The 24121-nt window shown below is 39.9% G+C and overlaps 1 protein-coding gene across 1 annotated transcript; it reads right to left on the bottom strand.

The window, feature by feature from the left end:
* Positions 1-6056: 6056 nt before the first annotated feature.
* On the bottom strand, positions 6057-6581 carry LOC142173422 (uncharacterized). Its single transcript, XM_075239009.1, has one exon. It carries the CDS (start codon positions 6579-6581, stop codon positions 6057-6059), a length of 525 nt encoding a protein of 174 aa, XP_075095110.1.
* Between the last annotated feature and the right edge of the window lie 17540 nt (positions 6582-24121).

Genomic DNA, 24121 nt, shown 5'->3' with positions numbered 1-24121 from the left:
GTCATACTTTGGCCATGGGGCCACCTTGCAAGACAATTTGCGAAGCAAAATATAAAACTGAATGGAAACTAGCGCTAACTAAACATCAATATAAAGCTAGGCTGAAAAGGCTGTCATAGCTACTACAGCTGACAAACCACCAAATTATACATACCAGGCCTACAAACCCAACATACTGCACTAACCAACAGGATATGTCTACAAGCCTCTACTGATAGATGTACTATGATCGGAACAGGGCCCCGACCTACCCATAACATATATACAGATATACATAAGATGTACACAACACTCTAGACCTGGCAACTCCGAAAGGCGTGGAGCTTACCGATCAGGCTGAACTCGGGAAACACCTACTGAGGAGATCTACTCGTCTGTCTATCTGAACCTGCATGCATGAAATGCAGCGTCCCCGGAAAAGGGACGTCAGTACGAAAATAATGTACCGAGTATGTAAGGCAATAACATAACTGAAAATCGAAATTGAACTGATAATATAATAACTGGAAGTAACTGGGAGTCAAAGATGATCTGGAGATATACTTACCAGCTGATACTGACTCAACTCCTTCAATATAGTAAGTAAAATAATTGTACGACCTTATAAGGCTCGGTATATATAACTGCTCTTCCATAGTAGGCTCGCTCATAGGCGCTCGGCCATACTAGGCTATGTATCTCGACCATGCTGGGCTCGCTCATAGGCGCTCGGCCATAGTAGGCTCGGTATATAACTTTCCATCTGATCAGAGGTTGCCCAATAGGGGCCTGCCCATCGATTATAGCTCGATGGTAATGAAAATACTGTAATACTGTATATATAGGCTTGCTGCTCTCTTGACTGGAAGAAGACAATACTAAAATTGAATATAGAGTCTCGATAAGGAATAATATTGTAACTTATGAGACTAGAATAGTGTGAATAAATTCATGAATATAAACTTCTCTTTTTGTCTCATTACTAACACATGTAGCTACGAGATCATGCCAAAATGAAGGAAGGCTTAGCCTTAACATACCTTATCACAATCTTTCCAATCACCAAGTTGAACTCACCTCTTTGCACCTTAATCTACAAGAACGATAATAATACTATCGTTAAGTTACGAAAGGTACAACTATCGCACAACGAACGACAAACTTATTTTGTATTAAAACGGGCAGCATCTCCCCTATAATCCTTACTTCCTCCAAATTCAAGATAACACCAACAATACAAGAACAGAACAATAACAACATATATACATCATTTTCCAGCCCTATATACACCATCAAATACTACCAAACAGCCCAACACACTCCAATCTCTTCGTACACAAAACGACCACCGTAGTAGTGTCAAACGACCCGAAAATATTATGACGAACGACCAGCCAACCACCCTACATTTATATGGTGTTTATAAACCCCCTTCCTCCTCCAAAACTCCACAAAATAGTAGTAAAACATGCAGCCCAACAGCAACACAAAACAGTCCACAAAACAGTCCGCTACAAGTGAATAACTCGAACTCACGGCTTCCGATCACCGTCCCGTGAGTTCTTACGAGTATAGAACGAATTACCATGAATTTACAGAAGAAAAATTGGATGAAAGAGAGCAGTAAACTCACCTTATTTGTTGGATAACTCAGCTCTTATCTTGGTTCTTCAAACTCTAGGTTTTACCTCCAATTAGAACTTGAAAGGGAGAGGAAATCAATTAGGGTTTGTGGGAAATTTTTGGGAGGATTCTTTGCAGAGCTTATGTCTGGTTATTATGCTCTATTTTAAGTCTAATATATGAAGAAAATAAGCCCTTAAAAGGCCTCTTTGGACGACCCGAAATGGCCCATTTTTGGGCTTTCATTTAAGCAAGTAGGTGACACACCTACTTGTCACCTAGCAGCTTGCGCAGTATCGCAAAAATGCCCATATCTTTCTACTCCAATGTCGTATTGACAAACAGTTTAATGCGTTGGAAAATAGACTCATAGATATTTAATTTGATGGGTGGAACACCCCATAACTCTAAGTATATTGGGAGAAAAACGCAGTTAGATTTGACCCAAAGTTTCAGTAAAACTTATGAGTGTAACTTGTGATGACTTTCATCGACTTTTGTTCCACAACTCGCTTGACATTAAAACATAACACACGGATGTCATACGACTAATATAAATCATAACATAATCTCTTTATCATGTTAATCACCCTAGTCTCACCCCAAAGGTACATGTTATAACATTCCCAACTTGTCGACTTTCGACGAAACATTGTTTTATTCAATTGCTTTAGCTTCTGAACTGTCCAACCCTCTTTGTACTTGTTGTTCATGATCTTCAATATTTGTAACCTCATAGGTAACATGATTAACTTACTTTATATACTTTTAAATATTATCTCATTTTTGGTCCTACATTAGTTTGCTTACGATGCATTTTTACGTACAAAAATATAGGGTGTAACATCACTCCCCCCTGGGAACATTCGTCCTTGAATGTTTACTCTTAGAGACTTGCCCTTCTGGGCGACTGTAGCCTTCTTAGGCATCGCTGAAAACATAACACATCGTTAGGAACATGAATTCTTATATCGCACGATCTAAGATAAGAAGGGAGGTTAACATCTTATAAGTCTTGTAGCCTCTTGTTTATAAATGTGGTGCACAACACACTCATATACAAGACTCTACTAGACACGGTCTGTAGACAACCCTAGGACAGAACTGCTCTGATACTACCTTTGTCACGACCCAAACCGATGGGCCATGACGAGTGCCTGAGCCTACCTGTCGAAAACCCCTAAGCATACGTCTAAGATAAAACATGAAATAAGTGTAGGAAATGCATAACGTCTGGTAGCAAACAAATTGAATCGTATACGATTCTAGAAGGAAATGCATAATGTCTGGAAGCAAACTACTTAATTGTGTGAATAACATACGTGAGAAAATGTGCCTAAAAGACATATGTACATATATATACGGAATACGGTTGGGCGAGCCGACAAGGCCACATACTATCTGACTATACATGACTGTCTATAGATCTCTAAAAGAGTGTACATCTGTATAAAGGATGGGACTGGGCCCCATCATACCCATATATGTATACAAACATATCGTACCAAAACCTAAAAGCAGCTCCGGATCAAATGGAGGATGCCAACTCTCGCTGAGCAAGGATCCTAAGAAGGGAAACCGTCAGCCTGTCTACCTGCACCTGCGGGCATGAAACGCAGGCCCCAGGAAATAAAGGAATCCGCCTGTAAGTCTAAATAACTTAGTGAATCCTAAAATATTTATAAAGTCATGGATGTGCGTATAAATATTGTATCATGCATAGGTATATGGGCACATAACATCATCAAGCCTCTGAGGGCATCCCATCATCTCATCTCGGCCTCTATGGGCGAAATCATTAACGTATACCAACTGATCAAGTGGTGGTGCGTATACAACACCGTAACCTTTTTCCATATCCCATATACATATAATATACGTGTAAATAATGTCATCTGGTCATGGGTCAATGTACAATGCATAAAAAGTAAGTTAATAAGATTTCTCGGAATGTCATAAGATCAATATGCCTTCGAATAAACTTTATCAACTTACCTATTTTCTGAGACCCATGAACAGACGATATAATAATAGGACACATGGGGAATCAATAACATAGGCACCCCTAGTACTTCTACGAATAGAGTCATTTATGAAAGTTGCGCATTTTCTCGTTTCGTTGTATCATATGGATCATGCCAAAATGAAAGAAGGGATAGCCTTAACATACCTGAGCCGGTTCTCTTAACAATCCCTCTAACCCACATCTTTTGTGATAAAACACGTAACGGCGCATCGAAGTAGAGAAATATTTGTATGATATTCTTAAGAAAAACTGTACCGTGCTCCCTTAGAATTTGCAACTCACGCTGCTATAGCATTGTAGGAGTTCATAAGAATTCCTTTTTGAGAATTTCCATCCGTTACTAGCAAGCATATACATTTCCCTTTAATGATATAGGGAGGTGTCTTTATCATAGTGGGTGTGGGCCCCACTTTATAAGATGACTTAGCAAAACAATTCCCTAAATATGCCATCTAGCCCCATAACTTACCTAGTCAATATTAGGCTTGATTAAGAGCCCCTACTTGCTGCCACGTTGGGAGGTATTGAGCTTATCCATAATTTTCTAATTAGCTTGTTAATCTCCCACTAAACCAATAATTAACCAATTATCCACATAATTAAGAATTATCTCAAATTACTTAAAATACTTTGAGTTTATCTACTAATGTACATACTTTTTCTTTACTTTTTCTAATTATGCCAAAACTTCTTTATTGAGTTTGGCATTTTAATTAATAAAATAAACTCTTTGCTTAAGTGTTGTGCAAAAAATATTCTTTTCCATTTAAGTGACAAAGCTTCAGGAAGTATTTTTACATCCGATAGCTTTTGATTTCGGGCATAAACACTTCCGAAATCTACCCTTTACTATGAGAGTTTACGCCCTTATATTTACGGTGCTCCTGAAGAGGACGTCTCTTGTTTATTTCGGCACAAGCATTTGAAGTTTTTGTCAACTTTTAAAAGATAAAATAAATTTACTCATCATTCGGATAAGAAATAAGATAAAAATAAAAGGACTTCGATTTATTCCCTCTATCTTTAAAAGTACATTTACATAAATATTCTTTTGCTTAAGTAAATAAAGTTGTCAATACATATGGCTAATTTGTACAACTTATTTCTACGGGGCTGAACATGTAGTACCCTGGTCTTGATAAGACATTGATCCTGGTTCTAACAGTCCCCGGTATTCGTAACACTTTTAGTGCCTTGTCATGTATTATTCCCCCCCTCTTCAGTGTTCGAATGCTAAGTATGAGAGTTTGAACACTTGAAGTCTTGCATTTACCGATGACCTTTTTTCGTAGTATGCTTTACATTGCTGCCTCATTAAAATGAGAGTTTTAGGAGATGCCATATACTATCGAGCCAAAGATTATTTAGCTATCCACAAAGTGCTTTCCTCACGAGCTGATCTACAGAACTGTTTATACTCATGTTAAAGTGAAGGCAATAGGGCTTACGGTTGTTGATTCACCAGTGAAAGCAAATGATTATCTACAGATTGCATCTCATATAGAGCATCCTTGCCGATGATCCTTCCTTCGTAGTATGGTTTACATTGCTGCCACATTAAAAACCTTGCCAGAAAAACCCAATTGGAACAAAAACTAGACGAAGGGAAAAAGAGTACAACACATATTTTCAGTACCAGCAAGGATCTTTAGCAATAATACCTTTTGAGGTTAGTCACGTTCCAAGTCTTGGCAATTTAACTCTATCTTGATTTTTTAATTCATACTAACCTTTTTTGGTTATAGCTGAAACCCGGTAAGGTCGTTCCCATGTTTGTCCTAGCTTCCCGAGTATTTTGAGTTACCTTTCTCAGAACCAAATCCCCAACTTTGAAATATTAGAGACTTGCTCTACGGTTGTAATATATTTCGATCCTATTCTTTTGTGCAACGATCCTCACATATGCCAGATTCCGGTGCTCTTCAAGCAAATCTAGTTTAACCAACAACCCTTCATTGTTTGTTTCTTCGTTTGCTCAGTAAAACCTTAAGGTCGGTTCCCTCACTTCCACTGGTATCAAAGCCTCTGAACCGTATACAAGTGAAAAGGGTGTTTCACCCGTGCTCGACTTTGTCGTTGACTCTACCTGTCCATTAGCACTCGGGTGGTATTGTGAAGATGTAATTCGTTTGATCTTCATTCCTTTTGAAACTTTGTGACATAACGAAATTTTGTGACTTTCGAACATATGAACTATGGCTCGTTCGATCACTTCTCGTTCTCCGATATTTTGATAAGCACCTGCTTTAACCCATTCAGTAAAGTAATCTGTTAAAACCAAAAAACATTTTACCTTACCGGGTCCTTGTGGTAAGGGACCGACTATGTCCATCCCTCATTTCATGAATGGCCACGGTGACACTACTGAATGCAAAAGTTCTGTCGGTTGATGCACTAACTATGCGTGGCATTGACATTTACCACACTTTTATACAAATGTCTTTACGTCTTGCTCCATCCGAGGCCAATAGTAGCCAGCTTTGACTAACTTGAGAACTAACGAGTCTGCACCGAAATGATTCCCGCAGACCCCTTCATGAACTTCCCTCACCACATAGTCAGCCTCTGATGTCCCGAAACACTGATCCAATGATCCTTGGAATGACCTCCTGTATAACTGTCCGTCAATAAGATAGTAATGAGTCACCTTGATCCGCAGTGCCCGGGATGCTTTCGGGTCTTCAGGCAATTTTCCATGCCTTAGATATTCAATGAACTCGTTCCTCCAATCCCAGATTAAACTGGTTAAATTAACTTCACAGTAGCCGTCCGCATCCAACACTGAATGCAACAATTGAACTACCGCACCAAAATCAGATCCTTTCATTTCTGTGGATGACTCCAAATTGGCTAATGCATCTGCCTCCACATTTTCCTCCCTTGGAATGTGGACGATTGACCATTCTTTGAACCAGGAAAGTAATACTTGAACCTTGTTCAAGTATTGTTTCATGCGCTCCTCATTGGCGTCGAAAATTCCATATACTTGGTTCACCACCAGCTGGGAGTCGCACCTTTATTTCGATAACCTCGGGACCTAGTCCCCGAGCTAGTTCAAGTCCTGTAACCAAAGCCTCGTACTCAACTTTATTGTTAGTTAACGGTACAATTCTAATGGCCTGCCTCAGTGTTTTCCCCAAAGGAGTGTTTAAAACTACCCCAAGACCGGACCCTTTTACGTTGGAAGATCCATCTGTAAACAAGTTCCAAACTCCCGATACCATTCCCGATACTGACACTGCTTCTTTATCAGCTAAATGCATTAAACTCGGACTGAAATCGGCCACGAAGTCGGCCAAAACTTATGAATTGATTGCAGTCCTAGGCTTGTATTCAATATCAAATTCACTAACTTCGACTGCCCATTTAGCCAAACGACCCGACAACTCAGGCTTATGAAGGACATTCCTTAAGGGAAAGGTTGTCACAACGGCGATTGGATGACATTGAAAATAAGGCCTAAGCTTCTAATAGGCAATTACGAGAGCTAAGGCCAGCTTTTCAAGGTGTGAATATTGTGTCTCCGCTCCCAATAATATTTTACTAACATAATAAACGGGAAAATTGCTTACCTTCTTCTTCGTGGACCAAAACAATGCTTACCGCTACTTCTGAGACCGCCAGATAATTCAACAGTCACTCACCTTCTCCAGTTTTGATAATAACAGAGGGTTAGACAAGTACCTTGTTAGATCTTTCAGTGCCTGTTGACATTCCGGAGTCCACACGAAGTCATTTTCTTTTTTAAAAGTGAAGAAATAATGACGCTTTTTCGAATACCTTGAGATGAACCTGCTTAGAGTCTCCAATATGCCGGTCAATCTTTGTACTTTATTCACACTTTTTAACTGATCAGATATATCCTCAATTGTTTTGATTTTTGTTGGAGTTTACTTTGATTTCTCTTTGAGAGACCAGAAATCCCAAGAACTTACCGGAACCAACTCCGAAGGCGTACTTCTCTAGGTTGAGCTTCATATTGTATTTTCTCAAAATGTTGAATGTCTCTTGGAGATGTTTTAGATGATCTCCTACATTAAGAGACTTAACTAACATGTCGTCAGTATAAACTACAATTGTTTTACCTATCTATTTTTCAAACATTTTATTGACAAGCCTCTGGTAAGTGGCTCCGGTATTTTTAAGACCAAAAGGCATCACATTCTAGTAATATGTACCAATATTTATGATGAAAGAAGTCTTCTCTTGATCTTCTGGGTCCATCCTAATTTGATTATACTCAGAATAAGCATTAAGAAAACTCATCAACTCATGCATGGCCGTAGCATCAATCATTTTATCAACATTTGGCAACGGGAAAGAGTCTTTAGGGCATGCCTGATTTAAATCTTTATAATCTACACACATTCTACATTTATTATTCTTTTAGGTGCTACTACTATGTTATCTAGCTAATCCGGGTAATTTACCTCTTGAATTTAACCTATGTTAAGTAATCAGGTTACTTTTTCCTTAACATACCTATTTCTGACCTCTACTATTGGTCGTTTCTTCCGCTTTACCGGAGGGAAGTTAGGATCCAGACTCAGTTTGTGGACCGCTACCTCCAATGGAATACATTCCATATCTGAATGTGACCATGCAAAACAATCAACGTTAGATTTAAGAAAATCCATAATTTTTAACCTGAGTTCAAGACTCAATCCCGTTTCTAAATAGAGTTTTCTTTCCAAAAATTCTTCGATCAAGGCCGTTCGAGCTCTTCTGTGATTGACTTGGTCGCGTCTGTCTCCTATGGTACCTGAAAAGACATTGGTACCTGATATAATTCCGATGACTACTCGTCTTTATCATCTTCAATTAAGATGGAAGAAGACACCGGTTCCTGTAATTGTTATTTGCAAGTTTCCATGCCCTTGATACCGGAAACGGTCACTATATTCATATCCCTTGCAGCCGGTTGATCCCTCTGATCTGCTTGATCCCTTCTAGTGTTGGAAATTTTAACAGTTGATGGTAGGTTGAGGGCACAACCTTAATTTCATGTATCCATGGCCTTCAAAGGATTATATTATAGCCCAGGTCTCCATCTACCACTTCAAACATGGTGGTGTTCGTTACTCCTTTGGCATGTATGGGTAGGAAAATTTCTTCTCGGGTTGTGACACTTGTTAAATCGAACCCGTCCAAAAGCTTTGTTGCCGGAACTATGTTTTCGGTCAGCTTCGCTTGCTCCAAAACTCTCTATTGTATGATGTTGGTTGAGCTTCCTGGATCCACCAACACACGTTAATTTTAAAATCTAAAACATTAAGAGAAATTACCAAAGCATCATTGTGTGGTAGAAGAAGTCCATCAACATCCTCTTCTGTGAAGGTGTTGTCATTTTCTGAGATCTCTCGAATCCTCTTGCCATGAGTCACCGATATCTTTGTTTTCTTTGCTGCCGAACTTCAACCCATTTACTTCGTCTCCTTCAAAGACCATGTTGATTGTCACCCGAGGTGACCCTTCTACCGGCTTTTATGGTTCTGCATTATCCGGTTTCTCCCATAGTTGTTCTTGATGCAGTCGCTTAGAAACTCTCTGAGGTGACAGTTCTTCAACAACGTTGATACCTCTTCTCAAAGATGTTGATAGTCCCCAGTCCTATGGCTGTGAGTTCCATGGAATTCACACTATATATTAGGATCCCTTTGGCTAGGATCCGATGAAATTGGTTTCGGGAACCTAACTTCTTTAATATTTCTCATGGCCGACACTAATTGCACAGGATGATATTAAAATTATAATCGGATAACTTGGGATATAGTAGATCTCGGGATCCCAACGCCTCTTTCTCCTGCAATGATCTGCTATTCCGAGCTCAGTTCGCCCTTCTATCGGAAGCGAACATATCCGATGACTGGAATCCTTTATTACCACGCCTATCAGCCCTCTTGTAATGCTGAAAACGACTTCTGAAAGACCTCTGATCTGCATCAAAATTATTTTTTAAATTTATTTTGATTCCGGTCACAATTTCGTCCTTTGGAAGACACTGAGGAGCCAAGTTGATCATCTTCTATTTTGATCTTTGACTCGTAGCAGTTGTGAACATTTGCCCATGTGGTTGCCTGAAATTCGAGCAAGCTTTCCTTCAATTTTCGGGAGGCATCGGAGTTCAATGAGTTGAGACCCTTTGTAAATGCATCCACTGCCCACACATTCAGAACCGCTGGTAAAACATTCTTTCTTTTTGGAACCGGATCACAAACTCTAGTAAAAGTTCAGATTCTCCTTAGGATATTCTGAATATATCCGCCTTCCTTGCCTGGACCTTTCTTTCTCCAGCATGAGCTTTGATAAATGAATCTGCAAGCATTTCAAAAGAATCAATAGAATGCTCGGGTAAGAGAGAATACAAAGTTAAGGCACCCTTCATCAGGGTTTGACCAAACTTCTTCAATAAAACAGACTCGATCTCATGGTGGGCCAGGTTATTTCCCTTTTACTGTTGTAGTGTAAGTTGTGATGTATTCCTATGGATCCGAAGTCCCATCATATTTTGGTATATCCGATCCTTCTAACACCGGCGGCGCTCCCAGGATCTGATCAATTCGATCATGAAATTCCTTTGCATTATGATCCATTCATTCATTTATGTCTCCCATGAATATCATGAGCTTAGTTTTGAAAGGGTCATTTAAGTTGTTGTTCCGAGATACATTATCGGTACCTCCTGCCTCGTCTAAATCGATCTCCTCTCTTGGAGTGTCGTTATCATCTCTTTGAACCGTTTGATTTGCCAGAATGCTGAGAGGAATCAGAGCCCTTCCATTATCATTATTGAAAGCACCCGATAATGCCTGCTTCAATTCTGTCATCACCTGATCTTTCCTTGAGAGGTGATCCATAATCGCCTTTTGTTGTTCTCTCAAGATTTTGACCATTTCAACAACGTGTTCATCATCCGCATCATCAAGAGTTTGGCCCCTCACATGTAAAGGATACTAGCCTTTGTGAACTTGGGTTTATAGCATGGTTTATAGACAAGCGAATCGATTTGACCCAAAATAGTAAATAACTAAGAACAAAAATAAGATTATGAAATGAAATTAAAGGAAATACAAGCCTAGCTATGAACTTAGCCTGCCCGGTGGCCCAAGTGTTATCAATATTTAAGAATAAATACTAAGAATAGTGTTATACAATGAGAATTAATGTAGCTTTTATGTACATAATTGGCGAAATTTGGCAATTTGGAGTTTTAGAATGTTCATAAGTTTGACCGAAAGTTGACTTTGATGATATCGGGTTCGAATTTTTGCTCCGGTAGTTTGAATATCTTCGTTATTTTATTTGAAACTTGTGTGCAAAATTTGAGGTCATTCCGAGTTAATTTGATATAGTTTGCCACGAGATTTGGAAGTTGAAAGTTTAAAAGTTCACTTAATTCGATTTGAGATACGATTCATGGTTTTGATGTTACTATGTGTGATTTTAGGCATCGAGTGGGTCCGTGTTATGTTTTTGGACTTGTCGGTATGCTAGGACAGGGTCCCGAGGGGCTCGGGTAAGTTTCAGATGTGGTTCGAATTGTTTTAGCATTGTTGTTTGCTGGTGTGTCTGTAGAGCATCGCGATCGCGTAGAGTAATTCTGGAGCTGGGTATTTTCTTCTTCGCGTTCGCAAATATTCGACCGCGTTCGCGTAGGTCGCTGGAACTTGAGCATCGCGTTCGCGTAAGTGGTTACGCATTCGCGTAGTGTAGAGCTAGGCTGAGCAGGCTTCATTACTTCTTCATCGCGTTCGTGTTGTTGCGTCCGCGTTCGCGTTTATTCTATGCATATGTTCACCGCGATCGCGAGCCTGGGGCCGTGTTCGCATATAGATTCTTTGAGGCTAAGCATTTTGTGCTTCGCGATCGCGAAGCTGGTCCCGCGATTGTGAAGAGTATACCTGGGTAGTGCATATAAGTACTCTATTACGGACCTTTGAGTTATTTTATCACATTTTGAGTTGGGGAGCTCGGTTTTAGGTAATTTTTACCACATGGATTGGGGTAAGTGTTTTATACTCGGTTTTGATTATATTCTGTGATTCCATCTTCATTTTTGGCATTTGATTGATGATTTCAAAAGAGAAATTGTGGGTTTTTGTCTAAACTTTCCTAAATTGAATTTTTGAGTTTTGAACATCGATTCAGAGTCAAAATTAAGTGAAATTAGTATGGTTGGACTCATAAATGAATGGGTTATGGTATTTTGTAAGTTTTGTCGGTTCCGAGGTACGAGCCCGAGTTTGACCTTTTGGTTGACTTTGAGTAAATGTGTAAAGATTCGACCTTTATCGATTGGGTTTGCTTCCTATGGGATTATTTGATGATTTTGAGTTGCTTTTGGCTAGTTTTGAGGCGTTCAGAGGATGATTTGTTCAGGATGGCGATTCTAGTGTATTGATTTGACTTGGTTGAGGTAAGTATCTTTCCTAACTTTGTTGAGGGAAGTTTTTCCACTAATAGCCATTGTTTTCTACATGCGGGGGTGATGCATATATGATGTGATGAGCGTATATGCATGTGCAAGGGTTAATCATGCTCGGGGGTAAATTATATGATTAATTGTGCCTCGTAGAATTACGTGACCTACTTGTTTCATGTCTTACTTGACTCCTAGATTACTAAAAATACGAAATTAAATGCTAGAAACCAAGATTTAGCTTATTATAACTTGATTAAAATTTGACGGATTTTGTTGAAACTATTGATGTGTTAAATTCGGTCATCACTATGCTTAATCACTAATACATTGCTATGACCGTTATTCTTGAGATATTGGATCCTATACTTGAGTTGAAAATCATTTTTGAGACTTGTCGAAATACTTGAACAATAAGGCTCTGAGGTTTATTGAATTGTTATTGGCTTGAAAGCTGTGATTAATGTTCATTTGGAATATTCGCTTAAACACTCTCCTTGATGTTATTCATACTTCCTACCTTGCTTAGTGAGGAAGAGTGTAAAGCACGAAGGGTGATTCCATGTCATTTCATTTACATTATCATGTGAGGATGAGAGTAAAGCACGAAGGGTGATGCCCTGCCATTTCATTTACATTATCATGTGAGGATGAGAGTGAAAGTACGAAGGGTGATGCCAGGCCATTTCATTTATATTGTCATGCTATCATTTACATTATCATTTGATGATCAGAGTAAAAGCACGGAGGGTGATGCCGTGCCATTTAATTTATATTATCATGTTATCATTTACATTATCATGTGAGGATGAGAGTAAAAGCATGAAGAGTGATGTCATGCCATTTTATTTATATTATCATGTTTTTATATTATCATGTGTTCACGACACGAAGGATATTTCCGTGCAGGCGAGGACGAGGGACATGCATTATGTTGTGATATCTTTTCCTTGTGTATACATTCATGCCTTTACCTGGACCTGTTACTGTTGCACCTATGGTTTGTCGTTGTTGTTCTGTCTTTGTCTTGTATCGCAATTATTGTTGTGTTGTCCATGACTTCTATCTATTTAACTTGCAAATATCATGCTTTCCTTCTTGTTGTCATATCTACATCCATGCCATTTCTTATTTGTTGCACTTTCGTATAAGCCTTCTAACATGTTAGTTATTCATGCCTTCTATTTGTTAGCTCATAAAGGTCATGCTTTCCCTCTTGTTTGTTATATCTGCATCTAGGCCTTCTACCATGTTAGTTAGTGAATTTTATGTTCTTCTTTCCTAATTGTTGTCATTACTTCTATGCATTCTACCTAGTCTGTTACTGTTGTCCATATGTACTTCCTTGTTCGTTATTGCTACTTGTGTATTTCCCACTTTGTCATTACTGTTATTGGCATTTCTTTCACCTGGTTGATACTGTTATACATATATTTGGTGAGGAAGAGATAAATGTACGAAGGGTGTTGTCGTGCCATTTGATTTGATGTCTTGAGTATATTTCTCACACTATGAAAGTTATGAATTTACTACTGTGGTCTGTTGGTTATCGCTCTAAGGAAAGGATTGTCACGCCCCAAAACCGAGGAGCGCGACCGGCGCTCAACTGAGTGAACCCGGCCGAGCAAGCCTACTAGATTTCCTTCTACCCAAACTCATTCATGATTAAAGAGAATATATATGTTTTCGTTTATCAACCAATAAAGTGAACATGTTGCAATACCAATTTCTTACTATCAGTTACTTTATTTTAAAGTCTCAGTTCCAAACACATCTTTCATAATCTGAAGTGGAAATAGTAATTCAAGCACAACACACGAGTTAGACTTCCCCAGCACCATTATACAACTCACACTATGTCTACGGAGCCTCTATAGATAAAGATGAGTACAATAATAATGCCAACAACAAGGCCCCGGCTATACCTCAAACAGAATACACAAAGAACAAAAGATACATGACCCCGGGATGAAGTGGGCCTCACCAAGTCAGCTGGGAAGAAGGTGTACTGCTATCACTGATCAATATCTCCTGTTGTTGAACCACCTGTATCTATTTAAAGATACAACGCCCTCATCAAAAGGGATGTTAGTACCGTTGAATAGTACTAGTATGAAAACTAAATACCAATTTAAGAATTCAGAAATACAAGATGAATATGATGAACCGGTGCAGCAATAGAATAATATAGATAATCATTTAAACCAGAGCAAGCTTATTAAGAGCTATCAATAATATTTATTGGATTTAAGATGAGATCCTCTGTAATCATCTTCACACAAAGCGGCCCCGCTGCCTCACCCGATGTATGCAGGTGGAAGTGTAAGTATAATACCACAACTCTACTCAAGCGGATCTGCCGCCACACCCCAATGTATGCGGGGGGATGTATAACCACAGTACCAAGATCCTACACAAAGCGACTATGCCGCCTCACCCTAATGTATGCTGGTGCAAATGCATCAACGATACCAATACCAACACAAAGCGGCTATGCCGCCTCACCTCAATGTATGCAGGTGGTGGTGCCACAACAATACCAAAACTATACACAAAGCGGTCGTACCGCCTCACCCCAATGTAAGCGAGTGAAGGTGCAGTCCCACAATACCATAATCCCTACACAAAGCCGTCATGCCGCCTCACCCCAATATATATGTGGGTGGAGGTGTATCACAATCACAATCTCTATACCATAATCCCCACACAAAGCGGTCATGCCGCCTCACCCCAATGTATGTGGGTGGAGGTGTATCACAATCACAATCTCTACACAACTTGGCATAATAACTTTCACATAAATCACGACTAAAAATTACAACATATGGATACATAATCCATAGTTTGGGACACATCCTCAATTTATAATGCAATATGATAAGAGCATTTGAAACATGAATTGAACATATATCTTCACCACAAAACTTATCGGAATACTCCATTTATAATTAACTTCTCAAAACTTACAAGGATATTGGGAATTCCAATTCTTAAAGAAGAGTTTAGCCAACATACCTCACTTGAGCTTCCTTACACCCTAAATGTTCCGGAATTCTTAGCAACTTCAATCTATTTTAGAAAATATACAAATTGAACCAAAATTAGGAAGTTGATCATGGTTCTAGCTCATTTGAGCATTTTATCAAACACAAGGTGTGCATAAGGTTTCAAGGCCCTTTTATGGAGAATTCCATCATCCCACAACTCAATATTTACCATGCCTAGTTCAAAAATCTTCCTACACCCCTTGATATCACATGCATGTAAATAAACAACCCTCCTGCCCAGAAATTATCTTGCTAATTATCCAATTCTACACAAAATTCGAAAGTGAGGGTTAGGGTGTAGAATCTTACCTCTAGGATGAAGACCTAGTGAGTTTCCCTTCTTAATCTCACTCTAGGGCACTCTCTCTCACTCTACAATATCAAATTATAGTTCAAAAATGGCCCAAAGAGTGTATTTAACGAAATAGAGTCTGGTTTTAAAAACCCAAACATGGAGCTCTGTAACGGTTCTGCGGTCGCATATGCGACCGCATAATGGATATGTGGACCGCATTTCGGTCGCATAATTGCTGACAAAAATGATCAAAATTTGTCTGTGTTTGCGGTCACTATGTGGTCCGCATAACTGTTATGCAATCGCATAATGCACCGCATAACAGTTATGCGGTCGCATAGTCGACCGCATAGTTGCTTCCAGAATGGCCCTCTCCTTCTCACTTCTGCGGCCATTATGCGGCCCGCAGAGTGATTATGCGGTCGAATAATGGACCGCATAAACGCGCTTTTCTGCCTAAAATTTTCCTTTACTTTCCGGTGTATTGTTCAACCCAAAAAGTCCGAGCCGCAAAGAATTTCTACAATCCTCAAACACGTAAGCCTAGTATGGCACCATGAAACATTATTTTCTTTGCAAATTTTTACCGAGCTTTACACTTAAGTACTTCAAAATTTTCTGGGGTGTTACATTCTCCCCCGCTTAGGATCATTCGTCCTCGAATGAGGGTAAAAATCCATCATTAGCATCTTCTGCAACTTAGTTTGTTTTATACCACAAACTAGCAGCCCCAAATTTTACTAACTCCATAAATTTCCAAAACTTTCGCCAGAGTTTCCTTTGTAATTAGACCTATCCACCTGTCAGAGAGCCCCAGAAACATATCCTAACAACATATACATATTCCAATGACATAACATAATACAAAACAAAACCAACTGTGGCCTCATAAGCAATATATTTCCAGAAAGGAACACCCTTAACGCCAATTGTTCAAATGATACAAAATTCATAAAAAGTAAGTCTTATAATTTTTTTTCCTAGATCACATATTATAAATACATGGTCATTCAAACAAATAAGGATACTTTTTATTCATTTCTTCCTCAGCCTCCCAAGTAGCCTCTTCAACCTGTTGGTTTCGCCACAACACTTTTATGGAGGCAATTTCTTTATTTCTCAATTTCCGGACTTGCCGATCAATAATAGAAACTGGAATCTCTTCGTAAGTCAATTTCTCATTTACCTCAATAGTCTCAACCGGAACAATGAGTGTCAGATCTCCAACTACTTTCTTTAACATAGACACATGAAACACTGGTGTACTAATGACATCTCAAGTGGTAGTTCAAGCTTGTATGCCACCTCACCGATCCTCTGAATGATTTTGTACGGTCCGACCTACCTCAGACTCAATTTCCGTTTCTTACCAAATCGCATTACACCCTTTATGGGGAAACTTTTAAGAATACCCAATCTTCTTCTTGGAACTCCAATTCTCTACGACGAACATTCGAATAGGATTTCTGACGACTCTGAGTAGTATTCAACCGCTCCTTAATGATTTTAACTTTTTCCATAGCCTGATGCACAAGGTCTGGCCTATTAAATCTGCTTCCCCAATTTCGAACCACCCAATGGGAGATCTACATCTCCTACCATATAAAGCCTCGAACGGTGCCATTTGAATGCTAGCATGATATCTATTGTTATATGCAAATTCTATGAGTGGTAAATGATCATCCCAGCTACCTTTGAAGTCTATAACACAAGCGCGCAACATATCCTTAAGCATCTGAATATTCCGCTCTGCCTGCCCGTCAGTCTGCGGGTGAAAGGCTATACTAAGATTCACCTAAGTACCCAAACCTTGCTGAAATTTCTTCCAAAAATTAGCAGTGAATTGTGCCTCCCGATCAAAAATGATAAAAACTGGGGTGCCATGCAACCTTACTATTTCTTTGATATACAATTAAGCATACTGCTCCACTGTGTCGGTATACTTAATCGGCAAAAAGTGTGCTGATTTCGTGAGTCGATCCAAAATCACCCAAATTGAGTCAAACTTGCCCAGAGTGCGCGGTAATCCTACCACAAAGTCCATATTAATCATTTCGCACTTCCACATTGGAATTTCTATGTTCTGTGCCAACCCACCGGGCCTTTGGTGTTCGGCCTTGGACATCTTGCCACAAAATCTGCCACATTCCTCTTCATATCATTCCACCAATAGACTTCCTTAAGATCATGATACATTTTCGTAGAACCTGGGTGCACGAAATACCTAGAAGTGCGAGCTTCAGTCATAATTCTTTCCCGGAGACCATCCACATTTGGAACATAAAGTCTCCCTTAGTACCTTAGTGTACCATCATCCATGCCAAGAGAAAAGGCCATGGTCTTGTGTTTATGAATCCCCTCTTTCAACTGAACCAACAATGGATCATTGTATTGCTTCTCTTTGACTTCCACAACAAGCGATGATTCAGCCCTATTTTGCACAATTACCCCTCCTCCACTAGAGTCCACAAGAAGAACTCCCAAACTAGCTAATCGGTGAACTTCCTTGGCTAATGGCCTCTGATATGCCTCCAAGTGAGCCAAACTACCCATAGATTTCCGGCTAAGAGCATCAGCCATAACATTGGCCTTTCCCAGATGATATAGAATATCAATGTCGTAGTCCTTGAGTAACTCAAGCCATCTTCTCTGCCTTAGATTCAATTCATTCTACTTGAAAATATAGTGAAGGCTCTTATGGTTCGTGAATATATCAACATGGACCCCATATAAATAATGACGCCAAATTTTCAATGCAAATACCACTGCCGCAAGTTCTAAATCATGTGTTGGATAGTTCTTCTCATGATTCTTTAGTTTCCTAGAAGCATAAGCTATCACCTTCCCATGCTGCATTAATACACACCCAAGCCCAATTCTTGAAGCATCACAATATACTACAAATCCATCTATACCCTCTGGTAGAGTCAACACCGGCGTCGTAGTCAATCTTGCTTTCAATTCCTGGAAACTCTTTTGACAAGCATCTAACCATTGGAACTTAATTGCCTTCTGCGTCAATTTAGTCAATGGAGAGGCAAGAGTAGAAAACCCCTCCACAAACTTTCTGTAATATTCAACTAAGCCTAAGAAACTACGAATCTCTGTTAGAGTTGTAGGCCTCGACCAATTCTTTACAGCCGCAATTTCTGAGGATCAACATTAATCCCCTCACTAGAGACAACATGACCCAAGAATGTGACATACTCAAGCCAAAATTCGCAGTTCAAAAATTTTGCACACAACTGGTGTTGATACAGAGTCTACAACACTACCCTGAGGTGACCGGCATGGTTCTCTCGATTGCGTGAATATACAAGAATATCTTCAATAAACACTATCACAAAAGAATCAAGGAATGGCTTGAAAACGCGATTCATAAGATCCATGAAGGCTGCTGGGGCATTTGTTAGCCCAAAAGACATCACCAGAAATTCAAAATGCCCACACCGGGTTCTAAAAGCTATTTTCAGAATATCCCGCTCCCTGATCTTCAATTGGTGATTCCCGGATCTTAAATCAATCTTGGAGATGTACCTGGCACCTTGCAATTGATCAAACAAATCATCTATCCTTGGCAGTGGGTACTTATTCTTGATTGTGACCTTAGTAAGTTGCCGATAGTCAATACACATTCTCAATGACCCATCTTTCTTTCTTACAAAAAGGACCGGTGCGCCCCAAGGCGACAAACTTTACAGGATAAAACCCCTTTCTAACAAATCTCTCAATTATTCCTTTAGCTCCTTCAATTCTGCCGGTGCCATTTTGTAGGGTGGAATAGATATAGGATGCGTGTCTAGCATCACATAAATCCCAAAATCAATCTCCCTGTCTGGTGGGATCCCAGGGAGTTCATCCAGAAATACTCCCGAAAATTCATTCACAACAGGCACGGACTCAAGTGTAGGTGCCTCAACATCGATGTCCGTAACCGGACCAAATGGTAAATACATCCCTTGTTGATCATCTTTGTGGCCTTAAGGTAGGAAATAAACCTACCCTTTGGCACCACAGCATCACCCTTCCACTCAATAACTAGCTCATTTGGAAATTCAGACCTAACAGTTCTGGTTCGGCAATCAAGCTTGGCAAAACATGAATAAAGCCAATCCATCCCCATTATTATATCAAAATCGACCATTCTCAATTCAATAAGATCGGCCACGGTGTCTCGACCACGCAATGTGACAACACAATCCCTATAATCCCGCGCGGCCAAAATTGACTCACCAACCGGAGTAGATACATAGAACGGCTCATAAAGCTGTTCTGGTTCTATCCCAAATTCCATAGAAACATAAGGTGTGACATATGACAAAGTGGAACCGGGATCAATAAGAGCATATACATCATGAGATTGGACAGTCAATATACTTGTGACAACATCTGGAGAAGCCTCTGATTCCCGACGTCTCCGCATAGCATAAAATCTGCTGGGTCCTCCCGAATTCTGTGCACCACCCCTTGTGGGTGCTAGGGTGCCTCGAGCTGGAGGTGTTGTGGTTGTAGTAGCTGCAGAATTAGATGGTTGTGCCGCACCTCTGCCCATATTTCGGCGGGACGAGCGGCAATCTCTCTGAATGTGAGCCCTCAAACCACACCCATAGCATACTAGTAGGTCCATGAAACAGGACCCAAAGTGCATCCTCCCACACTTAGGGCATGGAAGCCTCCGATGCTGAAACCTTCTGTCGGGCCGACCCTGCTGGTGGGGTCCCCTGTTGCCCTGACTGGGGTCCAGATGATTGTGCACCCATCGAAGACTGGGCGAATGATTGGGATGGTCCTGATGACGCTCTCCTGAATGCTGACCTACCACCACTACGAACGGAAGAACCACCAAAGTTGCCCGTGGACCGGGCCTTGCTGCTACTCTGACACTCTATTCTATTCTTCAATTTGCGGGTCTCTGTGGCTTGAGCAAATACCACCATCTTACCATAATTTATATCAGAATTCAAGGAAGTTGTAGAGGCCTCATTGATAACCAAGGGGCTAAGGCCCTGTACAAACCGGCGTACTCTAGCCTCCATAGTGGGTTTTGGGTCGCGACAAGTTGGTATCAGAGCACTAGTTTTGTAGGTTCTACGAGTCATGAGCAAGTGTCTAGTAGAGTCTTGCGGATCGATATGATGACGTCCATTCCTATTTTCGAGAGGCTACAAAGCATTTAGGAAAATTTCCCTTCTTTCTTTCCTTATCGTGCGGCCTTATTCAGCTTGAAACCTACGATTTTGATTCTTCTTATTCATACATATGCGATATTACGCACTTGGTATTCGCTATGCGCTGACTGTTTGTGATGTTACAGATGGATTACGAAGGACTATGGATGCTTGATTATCATCGCGATGTGTTGTGTGGTCTTGGGAGCGGATGCTGTGATAGATCTTTCAGTCATTCATTTGTGGTACGAGGCGGGTTCTTATATCTGGTTGGTAAGCATGAACTTGGGAAGACTGGCTGGTGGCCTAGTTGTTGTGATTAAGGTGGGTTCATGGAAGGGTGTCGATTTGAGTACAACTAGTGGGTTATCTCCTGCATGATGATTTTGGATCGTGTGTTTCGTATGAGGCTTTCATTCGGTGGAATGCATATATTATTATTTTAGAGCATTTGGGGAAGTTTGCTTGACTGTTACAAAGATGGGTAAGCGCTTGGCAGAGTCTTCAGAGTGTTGTATGACCAGTATTGCATGCGTGTTTGAAGTATTCAGCTAAATAGCCATGCAGGATCGGGGTAGCTATGAAGATATGGTACTTTGGATTACCAATGATGTGTTCTATGGCTTGGGTCTAAGTGGGGGAGTCTGCTTATGACAATTTGATTGTAGGATCATGTGTTGTATCAGTTTCTTGGCCGAGGGATTGCTTGGTTGTTTCTTTGAATAGTCATATACTGGTGAAGTTCGGGTTTCTCGGTGCGTATTAGCTGTGTATTGAAGATCAGAGTAAGGTGAGTGGTTATCGAGAAGGTTTTGACGAGTTCCAGATCATATATAATATATAAAGACTTCTGAGTTTGTGTATGGGTAGGGCTTGAGATCGGTAGAGAATGGTAATCAGATCTGCGGTATTTCTATGTCAAGAATGATTCTACATGGTAATATTGGAGAGATGCAAGAAACGGCTTCGGATTCCCAGAAGGTACCTTCAGAGCAAGCATATCAGATTGAGTTAATTTTGGGTTGGCAGTCTGGGTGACTTGGTTGAGTTAGAGGCGATCAGTTCTGATGACACGATTATGTGTTAATGAGTTCTGAAGAATTCACCATGGTTATGGCCACGGCTGGAGTGATGTTTGCTACAAGTATAGAAGCTATATTGCGTGTGGTGATGTTCTCCTAGATTGAGTTAAATGAAAGATTTGCGGTTGATGAGGTGTTTAATTTGCCTATGGTTCAGAGTTGACTATGAGATTTTCGTAATGTTACGAGTTAGCATGCTAGAGGCGTTGTGCCGTATGGGGTTGAAAGTTGCAAGTACAAGGTTGCGGTTTAGTTGTGGAGGGAAGGATATGAGTTTTTGATGACACGAACGATTTTCGATGTCTAAGAGGATGTGGGTACTATTTGATATCTCCGGAGGAGAGTGCACATGTTGGCACGTGCATTGGTTTTTGACTTGTGGGTATTTTGTCACGACCCAAACCGAAGGGCCACGACGGGCACCCGGTGCCTTACTCAACCAAGTACAAACGTAACATATCTTTCTTATCGTACTATTATAGGTAAATGAGCCGGAAAGGCCGTCATGAGATAACCAGAATAAAATATAAGGTAATACTCGATATAGGACGACCCAACATAATATACAAACTTATACATGCGACATACGGGCCTATAAGGCCGACATGAACATTGGTACACTCAACACGTAGGCCGACAAGGCCATACAAGTATCCATATACATGACATCTATCTACAAGCCTCTAAGAGTACATAAACATCATAAAGGTCGGGACAGGGCCAAAGTCTACTGACGAAATAGGCAACTCCGAAGCAAGTAGAGTGCGTCAACACCTTCCGCTAAGCTGATAGCCTACTAGGAAGATTGTCAACCTGTCCGTCGGGAAGTACGGGCATGAAATGCAGCGTCCCCAGGAAAAAAGGGACGTCAGTACAAATAAAGTATCGAGTATATAAGGCATGAAAAGCAGTATATAAAAGGCATAAAAGAAACGTGGAGTAAAGGACTCAAACTGTAAGTATGAGTAGCTCAGTAAATCATGAAACATTTATAGTGTCATGTATATGCATATAATGTCATATCATACATAGGTATATGCGTACATAATATCCTCAAGACTCTGAGGGCATCCCATCATATCATATCGGTATCAGTGGGCGAAATCATCAATGTATACTAGCTGATCAGGTAGTGGTACGTATATAACGCCGTAACCTTTCCCCATACCCCATATACATATAATATATGTGCATATAACGCCATCTAGTCATTGTACATGTATAAATGAATGCAATGCATAAGGAAGTAAGTCGATAAGATCTATCGGAATGTCATAAGATCAATATGCCTTCCGTTAATATCATGAAATAAACTTTATCAACTTACATATTTTATGAGACCCATGAATAGACGATATAATAATAGGACACATAGGGAATCAAGAACATAGGCACCCCTAGTACTTCTAAGAATAGAGTCATTTGTGAAAGTTCCGCGTTTGCTCATTTTGTTTGTATCATATGGATCATGACAAAAGGAAAGAAGGGATAGCCTTAACATACCTTAACTCCATTGGGTCCGTAATACCTTCCAAGCAATTGGTCAAACAACTCTACAACAACGATAATAAGACCATCGTTAAGCTATGAAAGATACAATTGTCGCACATCAAACAACAAACTTATTTTATATTAAAACGGGAAGCATCTCCTCGGTTTTCATTACTTTCCCAAGTCCATAAACCAATAAGAACTCATACAACCCTCAACTATATACTTTCAGCACCACAACATAAATCAATCTACACAACAACAAGTGCATAAATATCACCCACGAAACTAGTATTTAACAAGACGAACGGCAAGCTCGGATTGAATCCCTTTTGAACCCTTTAATCCCAAAGTAATTCATTCATTAACTTAACAGCACATCCAGAATGAAATTAAGAACAATGGGAGGACTTCTAACCTCCTATCCATCTCCTAATGCACCCTCAAACAGCCAAACAATCCAACAACAACAACAAGTACAACTTTCCATTGTCATGTTGTCCTTTCTCTTCATATTCACCGTACCAACAGCACGTTTGAAATGTAGACAATATATTTATAATAACAACATCATAATAAATTCATTTTCCAAGGTTTACAACCATTTAAAGTTCATGGAAAAACCTTTTCAAAATAGTCCATTAAGAACAATAACATCTCACACTATTTCAAGTCTCCTCTTGTAGTATGTTGCTCAAATAATGCGACTAACATACAAAATACTTCAAGCACATATAATAGGCTGTTATACTCACCTTGACCAGTAGAAACAACTTGAAATTTTGGCCAAACACAGCCCACAACTATCCTCAATGACAACACAACCTCAGAGAGGTGTTGTTCTTTACAACAACTAACTTTTGATGTTGACATATGGTGTAATCACTTGGATTCCCCTTTAAAACCTTATGGTATCTGTTTAAGAGGAGTTTAGAGACGAAGGTGACTCAAAAATGAGGAGAAAATAGGCGTCCAAATCGTTTTTAAAGTT

This window comes from Nicotiana tabacum, chromosome 19 (genome assembly GCF_000715075.1).
Source record: "Nicotiana tabacum cultivar K326 chromosome 19, ASM71507v2, whole genome shotgun sequence".
Lineage (NCBI taxonomy): Eukaryota > Viridiplantae > Streptophyta > Magnoliopsida > Solanales > Solanaceae > Nicotiana > Nicotiana tabacum.
Note: the sequence above shows the minus strand (reverse complement) of the source record. Positions and strands in the feature narration are given on the sequence as shown.

Bases quoted from the DNA above. Each gene is read 5' to 3' on its own strand.
- LOC142173422 (XM_075239009.1), bottom strand. From the start codon at position 6,581: ATGAAACAATACTTGAACAAGGTTCAAGTATTACTTTCCTGGTTCAAA.